Source organism: Felis catus, chromosome E2 (genome assembly GCF_018350175.1).
Source record: "Felis catus isolate Fca126 chromosome E2, F.catus_Fca126_mat1.0, whole genome shotgun sequence".
Lineage (NCBI taxonomy): Eukaryota > Metazoa > Chordata > Mammalia > Carnivora > Felidae > Felis > Felis catus.
In genome coordinates, this window is record NC_058382.1 from 4,272,666 (window position 1) to 4,284,925 (window position 12,260).

General features: G+C 43.8%; 1 protein-coding gene across 3 annotated transcripts in view; it reads left to right on the forward strand.

Moving 5' to 3' along the window:
- Window positions 1-12,260, forward strand: part of LOC105261215 — a 44,414-nt gene that overhangs the window by 563 nt on the left and 31,591 nt on the right. Inside the window, exons 2-3 of one of the 3 annotated variants that reach the window (XM_045047142.1) lie at window positions 88-207; window positions 1,913-2,105. In XM_045047142.1, the coding sequence (XP_044903077.1) occupies window positions 88-207; window positions 1,913-1,931 (139 nt within the window). In that variant the 3' untranslated portion in view covers window positions 1,932-2,105. Of the gene's footprint in view, window positions 1-87; window positions 208-1,912; window positions 11,685-12,260 lie in introns of those variants that run through there. The other 2 variants (XR_006590794.1, XR_006590795.1) reach the window with 2 other exon arrangements.

Genomic DNA, 12,260 nt, shown 5'->3' on the forward strand with positions numbered 1-12,260 from the left:
TTGTTTTAAAAACTACCTTGAATGATGATGATGTTAGTTACTTTTGGCTTTTTCTTGTAGGTTCATTTTATTCTTTCTCTATTCCAGATGCAGCATCAGTCACTTCTCCAAAAAGCCTGGACTCCTGTTGCTTGGAAAGGACATTAGAGAACACAAACTCTGTAGTCTTGGGCTGACACTGCTTTTAGGTGCTTTTGGTGAACAGAGGTAGGAAAAGAATTCTTGTATTCCTGTTCATAATTTTCAAATTAAATCTGACCTTATAGCATTGTTCTCTCAATTTATTAAATCCCAACTTTATAATTACTTATTGTCACCTACAACATAAAGGGAATGCTTTTTTATATTTTATATTATTTTTCTTTTTTTCTTTTTAAAGTTTATTTTTTTATTTTGAGAGAGAGAGAGAGCAGAAGCCGGGGAAGGTCAAAGAGAAAGAGAGAATCCCAAGCAGGCTCTGCAATATAAGTGCAGACCCCGATGTGGGGCTTGAACTCACAAACTGAGATCATGATCTGAGTCAAGATCAAGAGTCGGAAGCTTAACCAACTGTGCCACCCAGTTGCCCATATTTATTATTTTTCTTAAAGTTTACTTGTTTTGAGAGCAAGCGGGTGAGCAGGAGACAGGCAGAAAGAGAGAGAGAGAGAGAGAGAGAGAGAGAGAATTCCTGTGCTGTCAGCATAGAGCCTCACTTAAGCTCGAACTCACAAGCCACCTGAATCGAAACCAGGAGTCAGAGGCTTAACCAACTGAGCCACCCTGGTGCCCCTAAAGGAAATACTTTCAAAATAACGATGTTGATAGAACTGTGATATAACAAAAGAAAATCTGAAATGTTCTCCATAATTCTTTTTGTCCTTAGAATGGCTCCCATTCAAGATACTGCACTGTTTCTTTATCAGTAATGAACTATTTAAAAATGGTGTTGCAACGACAGGGTAGTTATTTGGAAAAAGGTCAAATTCATTCAATAGCTCAAATTATATATCAGGATAAAGTACAAGAGGATCAGAGATGTAAAAGTAAAAAAGTAAGTCATAAACATGATAAAAATGTGTACATAACATGGAAATAAGGAGAGATCCTTTCGAACTGTAACCCAAAATCCAGAAGTTGTAAGAGACACATCACAGTTTAAGTGTTGAAAGCAAAAGACAAAGAGGAAATCCTGAAGCAGCAACAGAACAGACTCATTGTATAGAGGATAACAACAATGTGATGACTAATGCCTGGCACTTCATCAGAAATAGTAAGTGAAGGCAGTGGAATAAGATATTCAAAGTAATGAGAGAATAATAATTTAAAAAGGTCCAAGAGGAATACTATATCCAGCAAAACTATCATTAAAAAATCAGGGGGAAATAAAGACATTTCCTGGCGAACAATATGCAAAGAACTTTCGTAACTCATGAAGAAACCAACCCAATTAAAAAAGAACCAGGAGGGGTCCCTGGGTGGCTCAGTCAGTTAAGTGTCCAACTTTGGCTCAGGTCATGATCTCATAGTTTGTGAGTTCAAGCCCCACATTGGGCTCTGTGTTGACACCTCAGAGCCTGGAGCCTGTTTTGGATTCTGTGTCTCCCTCGCTCTCTCTCAAAAATAAACATTAAAAAATTAAAAAAAAAAAAAAAGAAATAGGGAAAAGCCTTGAATAGACATGTCACCAAAGATATATGAATGGCTCATAAGCAAATATGCTCAACATCATCAGGCACTAGGAAAATCCAAATCAAAACTACAGTGCAATTATTACACTCTTTAAAATGGCTATAATATGAAAGAGCAAAAACACTGTTGCTGAGGCTATGGACTGGAGGCCTTACCTATTTCTGCGCAGAATGGAAAATAACAAAGCATTTTCTATTTTTAAAAAAATCTATAATTTTAAGGGACATGTATTACTTTCTAGGTTATATTGCACATCCTGACTGAGGAAGAAAACAATCTGAGTAACCAATTTCAATATACAGATTAAAAGGCATTGGAGGTCTCTGAATCTAATAAGGTCTGTTTCATTTTATTTAAAAAAGATTTTTTTGGGGGGGCGCCTGGGTGGCTCAGTCGGTTAAGCGTCTGATTTCAGCTCAGGTAATGTTCTCACGGTCTGTGAGTTCGAGCCCCGCATCGAGCTCTGTGCTGACAGCTCAGAGCCTGGAGCCTGTTTCAGATTCTGTGTCTCCCTCTCTCTCTGACCCTCCCCCATTCATGCTCTGTCTCTCTCTGTCTCAAAAATAAATAAACGTTAAAAAAAAAAAAGTTTTTTTTTTTTAACGTTTATTTTTTGAGAGAGGGAAACACAGAATCTGAAGCAGGCTCCAGGCCCCGAGCTGTCAGCACAAAGCCCAACGTGCGGCTCAAACCACAGACCGTGAGATCATGACCTGAGCGGAAGTCGGACACTTAACCAACTGAGCCCCCCAGGCACCCCAAACTCTGTTTCATTTTAAGCCAGAGATAGTTCCAATGTGTTGGAATCTCTTTTAATGAAGAAAAATTAATTTGTTCATATTATTTTATCAGGCTACTAAAAAAATATGAACAAAATGAAACGAGAAAATTTTAACTTGATCTCCTTTAAATACATAATGTAAAGGTACAAATATGACTTTAGCTGTTTAAATGTAGCCAGTTAGCAATTAATATTAGCCAAATTCACTTTATTTCATTAATGAAAAAAAAGATTCCGTATTAGAGTACCAATTAATGCAATACATCAAAATAACATATTTTTTAATGTTTTTAATGTTTGTTTATTTTTTGAGAGACAGACAGAACATGAGCAAGGGAGGGGCAGAGAGAGAGGAATGCACAGAATCTGAAGCAGGCTCCAGGCTATGAGCTGTCAGCACAGGGCCTGATGTGAGGCTAGAACTCACGGACCATGAGATCATGACCTGAGCTGAAGTCGGACGCTCAACTGACTGAGCCACCCAGGCACCTGTAACAGATTTAAACAAAACATATTTGAGCACTGCTGTAGATCCTTGATAGTTAAATCCTGCCAAATATGACATTTAAAAAATTACTTTTCAGCAAGAAAATTTCAGCAAACATTATGATCAGGAGTTAACACTGGGAACATTTTCATGAAAGTGGGGCTGAGACCAGGGGCCCAGTCAGTGCTCAGCCCGTTCACCCCTGCACAGGATGCCTGAGCCAGGACCCAGAGGAAAAGGGTAAAGCAGGAAACAAAACTAGAAGCAGGAGGCTAGAACAGTTATTATTCACAGATGACATGATTACAAACCTTGAAACAGCAGATCTATTTTGACTGTTTGACTAATAAGAGAATTGAGAAGGTTGGGGAGGAAGACCTTCTGCCCTGTGGTCCTTCTAGCTGAACTTAAAAATCTAACTGACACGACACAAATTAACAGGAGAAAACTAGATTTAATAGTGTACATATGGGAATCCACAGAGATGTGAAATTCAGAAGACAGTGAGGTACCATGAAGCTTACAGGGAACGAAGGAGAGGGGTATGGGTGTAAACTCAATAGCAAGGTGAGAGGAGATGTTTGGAAAGACAAGGCTGATTATACAGATGAGTTCCTTTGGTAAAGGGGGGCCTCTGTTAATACTTGTCTTCCTCCTGCAGACTCTCCTTTCCACTGTAAATTTAGACAGTTATGGGGGAGGCACAACATCTTTCCTGCATCTGCTGGTTTTTTGTTTTGCTGTTTTTCTTTTTTTTTTTACTTAAAAAAAATGTTTATTTTGAAGACAGCGCAAGCAGGGGAGGGGTGGACAGAGAGGGAGACACAGAATCTAAAGCAGGCTCCAGGCTCTGAGCTGTCAGCACAGAGCCTGATGTGGGGCTCCAACTCACAAACTGGGAGATCGTGACCGGAGCTGAAGTCGGATGCTCAACCGACTGAGCCACCCAGGCACCCCTGATGAATATTTTCAATATATAATTATCAGAAAAGCATTGAGACCTCAACTGAATGATACAATTTATTTAAAAGGAAAAAAGCTGAAACTTGAAAAAAAAATGAACACATTAGGAATCATATTGAAATATGAAATTTGAGGATACAGGAATGGAACAAAAATGGCCCCTGGGTGGGGAAAACCCTTTCCAGTGGAACACTCAGGTTGCACACACACCACTGAGAAAGAGGATCTCGGGCGCCTGCATTTTGACCTCAAACTTTCCCGTTGGGTTCTCTCCAGCTGGACTCTCAGCTCAGGAGGAAGACTCTGAAAGCAAAACATGCCCTGAGGGGAACCAATAGCTGCCTCTTCAAGCAGTAGGGTTTGCCCTGAGCCCCCACTCATCATTGACTCCAAGACAAAGATCTCTTTGACTTTCACTGCCTACCTATCCACCCACCCACCTTTGCCCCACATTTTCCTTATAAACGTGGAAGTATTTTCAGCACTTTGGACAGTCTTTGAGAAGCGAATCCTGGGCTCCTTTCGTGTTTCACCACCGCTCCTCTCTTTGCCTTTGGATTTTGTCAGCAGGAATGGCCCAACCTGGTCTGTTTGGAACCCCACCCCTCTTGCACCCTTGCGCCCCAGCTACACCATGTTCCGGATGAGCTCAGGGAGGAAAGAAACACTACAGGACACGAGCCTGTCACCTCCGCGGATGGGTGGGGGGACAACAACGAGGAGGTCCCGGGAGGAGTGACAGGTCCCCGCCCCAGGAGCACGCGATGCCGCGGGCTGTGGAGGTGGGGGTCTCATGACAGGGTGAAGATTGCGGAATGCCAGGCTCAGGGAGGAAACCGGCCACCCGCGCTGCCCGTAAGGGGCAGACAGACAGTCGAGAGGCGGGAGCCCGCGGCAAGGGCAAGAATCCGTGCACCGAGTGGGGACTTCACACGGCATCGGGTCCGTGAGGAGGGTCGGCGAGGGGTACTGTGCAGGAAAACGACGAGGCCGGTAGTGTCCACATGCCACAGGCAGAGAGGCAGATCTCCTTCCGAGCAATTTTAACCGGGAACAGAGCGGATCCCAGCATTCGGATCGCCTCCAGCGGCATCGGGATTCACCACTGCATGGACCGGCGGGGGTTGCAGCCTTCCAGCGACCCCACACCCACGTGCGGACTTCTGCGGACAGAGCAGCCGCTGAGTTCAAACCTGAACCGGAAAGACAAACTGTCCCGCAACAGTGGGACACCGCTTATCCGGATCCGCTTCCGGGTCTGCCGGAAATGCGCCACGGCCGTGCTGGGGGGGTGGGGCGGGGCTTCGGCTGGCCGGGGCGGGGCTGGGCATGGTGTGTCCTGGGATCCGGGGAAGCGGGTATGGAGGCTGGGAGTGGGTGGGGCTAGGAGGGTGCTGGCTCCCGAGGGAGCGGGTGTGGGGGCGGGGTCTGGGGGTGGGCGGGGCTGCGGTGAGCGCGGGGCGGGGCTGGGAGCTAGCGAGGACCGGTGGGGGCGGAGTCTGGTGGTGGGCGGGGCCTCGGCCGCTCCTGTGTCCCGCCCCCGGGCGTTCCTGGATCGGCCCCACCTAATGTGGTGCTCGGGGTTTGGATTCATTTAGACTACTTAGGCGTAGTGCGGGGCAGGGTTGACTCCTTCCTGCTTTATGTATGTATTTCCAACAATTTAGCGTAAACGCTTAGAGTGCTGTAGACTCTCACACTGGAAGCCGAGATGTTTTCCTCTTACTGAGCTGGAAACGGTTGGAGTCCGAAGCCGCTTTTGCTAGCGGGTGGAGACGAGAGGGGGCGCTGGGCGGTGTACACACTGGTTCCACGGGGAGGAGCTGCAGCAACCCGGGACAAAGGGCCTGGGAGGGTGGGTGGAGGGGACTTTGAGCATCGACGTCACCAAAACATTGCTTTAAAATATCAATTAAAAAAAAAAACTTAAAAAATAGGCATTAATTCCGTGGTTCCTTTTTATCTTCATTGTGTTGGTCTATTTATTACGTGCTGGAGGTGAGCTATAAATCTATGCATGTATCTTGAAATAAAGTTGGATTGCGTCTACTTGTTTGCAATTAACTGAAATTTTCTTTTGTCCTGCTGTAACCTCACATTTGATAGATGTTCTGTTGTTACCGAGCCCCAAGTTCAGGTCCTTGTGGCTCAGAAGGCCCAAGAGATGAGTGTTGATTGGAAAGGAATTTGAGCTTTAGTCAGGAGGCCGGCCACCCTGGGAGAGGACAGATTTGTCCCAGGGCCAACACCAAGGAAGGTTTCTGCCTGGCCCAGGGATTTTTAAAAGAGTTTGGGGCAGTTGATCCGTAAAGGGAGGGCAGTGGTCCCTGGAACATTTCTTGATTACCTGCAGACTCAGTGATGCCAGCTACAGATGTTATCTCCGTGTTCTGAGGTTGTGCAAGGGGGTCTGGTTCCTCAGTGCCCAGGTGCTAGTGCTCGTGGATTTGGATTCTGTTTCATGAAGTGCAGAGGTGCTCTGTTGTTTCTAGGAAAGAATGCATGATCTATAGATACTCAAAGACAGGATAGTTAATCACAAGGGCTAAGGGTGTTTGCTAAAGCTTAAAGACTATTAGGGTGACTGGAGGAGCCCAGGTGGTTTCACTATGTGTGTGTTAAAGTGGAATAAGGGTATTTCTGAGGCTCCTGGGTGGCTCAGTTGGTTAAGTGTCTGGTGATTTCAGCTCAGGTCATGATCTCACAGTTCATGGGACTGAGCCCTGTGTGGCACTCTGCTGACAGCACGGAGCCTGCTTGGCATTCTCTCTCTTCCTCTCTCTCTATGCCTCTCCAGCTCATGCTCTTTCTCTCTCTCTTAAAATAAATAAATAAACATTTTTTTTTTAAAAGAGTATTTCTCGGGCACCTGGGTGGCTCAGTCAGTTAAGGGTCCAACTCTGGCTCCAGTCATGATCTCTTGGTTTGTGAGTTTGAGCCTCACATAGAGTTGTGTGCTGACAGCTCGAAGCCTGGAGCCTGCTTCAGATTCTGTCTCCCTCTCTCTCTCTACCCCTCCTACACTTGTGAGCGCACGCATGCGCGCTCTCTCTCAAAAATAAATGTTAAAAAATTAAAAAAAAAAGTATTTCTTAGGGTTGTGCCTGGTTGGCTCAGTTGATAGAGTATGTAGCTCTTCTCAGAGTTGTGAGTTTGAGCTCCATATTGGGTGAAGAACTTACTTAAATATGCACACACACACCAAAAGCGCAAGAAGAAACAGTACTTAAACACATATTTTATGTGTTTATGTAGAGAACTATTATAAGTTATTAAGTAAAAGTATTTCCACAGTGGAAAAAACTAATGAGTTCATAGTTCTTTGGGGCAGACAATTGTTCCTCAATTGTCAGAGGGAAAAATGTACCATATACATCAATCCTAGCATGCCAGAATTCTACTGAAAGGAAACCAGGTTGCCAAATCTTTTACAGGTTTCAAAATTTCTTACTTCTTTCAAAATCTTTCACAAGTTTTCTCAAAGATCGGGTGAGGTATTGACACGTTAATATCTCTAAAATAATCAACTCTTCTCAAACGATGACAAGAATACGTAAAGAAAACACAAAGGCATGAAAACAGATGGAGCATATAATTCATACTGATGGAGAAGTGGTCCCAATTCTTTTTTTAAAAAATCATTATTTAAGTATAGTGGACATACAATGTTACATACATTTCAGGTATACAATACAGTGGTTGACAATATGTTACTCAATGCTCATCATGATAAATTTAGCCATCATAGAATGTTATGACAGTATTATTGACTATATTCCCTATACTGACTTATTTATCTTATAACTTCAAGTTTGTACCTTTTCATCCCCTTCACTTATTTCACCTTCTCCCTATTCTTCTCCCATCTGACAAGCACATGTTTGACCTCTGGATTTGTTTTTTTTGTTTTGTTTTGATTTTTACACTCCACGTATAAATGAAATCCTATGGCATTTGTCTTTCTCTGTCTAGCGTATTTCACTTAGCATAATACCCAATCCTGATTCTTTAAAAAAAAAAATTCTTATAGTTATTTATTTTTGAGAAACAGTGAGACACAGTGTGAGCAGGGGAGGGCCAGAGGGAAAATCAGACAGACTCTGAAGCAGGCTCCAGGCCCCGAGCTGTCAGCACAGAGCCTGACTGGGGCTCAAACCCATGAACTGTGAGATCATGACCTGAGCCGAAGTCGGACACTCAACTGCCTGAGCCAGCCAGGTGCCCCAATCCTGATTCTTAACAGCAAAACTCTTTCCTATCTGACAACTGCTACTAAAGCCACATCCTGGGGTGCCTGGGTGGCTTGGTCGGTTAAGCGTCCGACTTCGGCTCAGGTCATGATCTCAAGGTCTGTGAATTCGAGCCCCGCGTTGGGCTCTGTGCTGACAGCTCAGAGCCTGGAGCCTGTTTCAGATTCTGTGTCTCCCTCTCTCTCTGCCCCTCCCTGTTCATGCTCTGTCTCTCTCTGTCTCAAAAATAAATAAACGTTAAAAAAAAAATAAAGCCACATCCTAATACATTTTTTTTTTTTTTGCCCTGCCAGATCAATTTTTCTTTAAATTTACATCCAGATTAGTTAGCATATAGTGCAATAATGATTTTAGGAGTAGATTCCAGTGATTCATCCCCTATGTATAATACACTGTGCTCATCCCAACAAGTGTCTTCCTTAATGCCCCTTAGCCATTTAGCCCATCCCCCCCCACCCACAACCCTTCCAGCAACCCTCAGTTTGTTCTCTGTATTTAAGAGTCTCTTATGTTTTGTCCCTGTCCCTGTTTTTATATTATTTTTGCTTTCCTTACCTTACGTTCTGTTGTTTTTTTTTTTTAATGTTTATTTATTTTTGAGACTGGGAGAGACAGAGCATGAACGGGGGAGGGTCAGAGAGAGAGGGAGACACAGAATCTGAAACAGGCTCCAGACTCTGAGCTGTCAGCCCAGAGCCCGACGCAGGGCTTGAACCCACAGACTGCGAGATCATGACCTGAGCCGAAGTCGGATGCTTAACCGTCTGAGCCACCCAGGCGCCCCCTTTACGTTCTGTTTTGTATCTTAAATTCCATATATGAATGAAGTCATATGATATTTGTCTTTCTTTTAGCATAATACCCTCCAGTTCTATGCACGTAGACTAATTTCTCTTAGCATAATACCCTCCAGTTCTATCCACATAGTTGCAAATGGCAAGATTTCATTCTTTTTGATTGCTGAGTAATACTCCATTGTATATATATACCACATCTTCTTTATCCATTCATCTGTCGCACATCCTAATACTTTTTAAAACTTAAATGTTTATTGGAACCCGCAGAGAAAATATTATAAGGTATATCTGAATTTGACAGGCACTGAAGTCCATAGGATTTTTTATATGGTCATCTAGGACAGTATATCTCAAAATCCCTGATGCCAGCCACATAGAGCAATTCCATCAGAATTTCTGGTATATGTTTTAAAAAAACTCCCCAGGTAATTCTAAAGTGCTTCCCTGTTTGAGAAATAGCACCTAGGATGTCTTGAGGAAGATTCAGTCATGGACTGAGCTTGTCTGCAGGAAGCCTAGATCATCCTTCTCAGGGATCATATATGACCCATACAGAAATGTCAAAGCTGGGCGCCTGGCTGGCTCTGTGGGTAGAGTGTGTGATTCTTGATCTCGAGGTCATGGGTTCAAGCTACCCATTGGGTATGGAGATTACTTAAAAAGAAAAAAGCTGAAAGCTTGTTCTATTGTGGTTGTCTATGTCCACATTCCAGGAGTTGTAGACAATCCAGAGAATAGGGAATTCTGAGTGCTGGCAGAAGGAAGCCCACCTTCCCACCTCCATGTAGGAGGGAATCTTCAGGGATTACCTTTTGTGATGTGGGTTAATACCAGGTGCTGGGATAGTATGGGGACAGAGGAGAGGGTCATGTGTTTGGTGGGCAGTTGGAGACCTGGCCAGGTGTAGTTTCTCATGATGTTGTTCTTCACACCAAGGGGAGGTCTTTTTAGGATTCCCAGTGATAAAATAAAGGAATTTTTCAACTTTTATGTATGTATGTATGTATGTATGTATGTATGTATGTATGTATGTATGTATTTATCTGCTTAGAATGATTACTTCAGGCTTTATTTTTTGATAAAACAAATTAGTCCAGTGGTGCCTGGGTGACTCAATTAACCATCCGACTGCAGCTCAGGTCATGATCTCACAGTTTGTGTGTTTGAACCCCACATTAGGCTCTGTGCTGACAGTGAAAAGCCTGCTTGGGATTCTATCTCCCTCCCTCTTTCTCTCTCTTTCAAAATAAATAAACTTAAAAAAGCCCCAAATTAGTCTAATAGTTCCAAGATACAAAATTAACCAGTTAAAAAAGTTTTTTTAAAATATTTATTTTTGAGAGAGAGAGAGAGAGAGAGAGAGAGAGAGACAGAGCATGAGTGGAGGAGGGGCAGAGAGGGAAGGAGATACAGAGTCTGAAGCAGCCTCCAGGTTCTGAGCTGTCAGCACAGAGCCCAATGTGGGGCTTGAACCCACGAACTGCAAGATCATGACCTGAGCCGAAGTCAGATGCTCAACCGACTGAGCCACCCAGGTGCCCCTTTTTCTTTAAAAAAATTTTAAATATTTATTTAAAAATTAACCAGTTTTTAAAAAAATGTTTATTTATTTTTGAGAGAGAGGGAGAGTGTGAGTGGGGGAGGGGCAGAGAGAGAGAGAGAGAGAGAGAGAGAGAGAGAGGGAGACAGAGGATCCGAAGCAGGCCCCAGGCTGACAGCAGTGAGCCCGATGTGGGGCTTGAACTCACAAACCATGAGATCTTGACCAGAGCTGAAATCAAAAGACAGATGCTTAACTGTCTGAGCCACCCAGGCACCCTGTCATCATGATTTGTAATTCTTCATGTACAAAACAGCGTACATTGCCCTGCACTAAATGTTTTCTCCCCAGAGCACTCTACTTTGTGAAGATTGTGTGTCCTGGGCAGCTGTCCCAACTTGGGCTGGAATAAAACTCTTTTCCTATTTCTTTAAGATAATAATAATAATAATAATAATAATAATAATAATAATAATACAAGGTTTGTTTATTTTGCATCAATATCAGAAAGGTAGGAGGAGGGAAAACAGATTCCTTCCAAAATGCTATCTTTCAGAAAGCTCGATTTCTTTCCACAGTTTTCCTGCACCACAAACATCCCATTTCAGGTCCAGTTGACTAATTTTTCTCATTTTGGGTAATTAGATGTAACACAGTGATGGCTTCAACATCTCTTGAGAATTCTCTCCCTGCGATATAATGATTTATATGAAATATGTATTTGGTCATTCAGATGACCAAAATTTATTTCACAGATCTGCTTGGTTTTCACCCACGGTTTCTAAAAATGCTTCAGAGCCTTAGGAGTGAAGTGACAGCCTCATTATTAATGAAGATGACTTTTGGGCTCCACCCAAGGGCAGAGGCTGGTGGCCGGCAGGATCAACCATGTGATTAGAGGGTTGGAAATTTTAGTCCCACCCCCTGACCTCTGCGGAGGGGAGAGGGGCCGACGGTTGAATCAGCCAGTAGCTGGTGACTGAGTCATTCATGACTATGTAATAAAGCCACTGTAAAAATCCAAGAGCCCAGCTTCTGGTCCTGTTATGGAGACTTTGCACGTTTGGGAAACCTCAACACCCGACGTGCCACTAAACTGCGCCCAGACTCCACGAAGACAGAAGCTCCTTTGTTGAGTAACTTAGCCCTATGTAGCTCTTCATCTGGCTGCTGATTCGTGTCCTTCAAAAACCTGGTAAGTGTTTCCCTGTGTTCTCTGAGCTGCTCTAGCAAATTAATTGAACCTGAGAAGAAGGTTGTTGGCACCTATAATCTGTAGCCAGTTAATCAGAAGCACAGGTGGCAGCCTGTGGCTTGCGGCTGGCATCAGAAGTGGGGGAGGGGGGATGTGGGGAGATGGGGTGAGAGATGGGGGTTGGGGAGGCCGTCATGTAGGACCGAATACTTAATACTCGGAATCTGATGCTAACTGTAGATAGTGTCAGAATTGCTTGGTTTTGTGTGGAGCAAACCCTGGTCTGCCGTATTTGGTCCAAAAACCCTAATATCCTTTATGAATATATTCTCAATGAGAAACAATCAAATATGGGGCACCTGCGTGGCTCAGTCGGTTAAGAATCTGACTTCAGCTCAGGCCGTCATCTTACGGTTGGTGGGTTCGAGCCCCGCATCGGGCTCTGTGCTGTCCGCTCAGAGACTGGAGCCTACTTCAGATTGTGTCTCTCTTTCTGTCTGCCCCTCCCCCACTGGCTCTCTGTCTCCCCCTTAAAAAAGAAATAAACATTTAAAAAAAGAGAAATAATCAAATAGT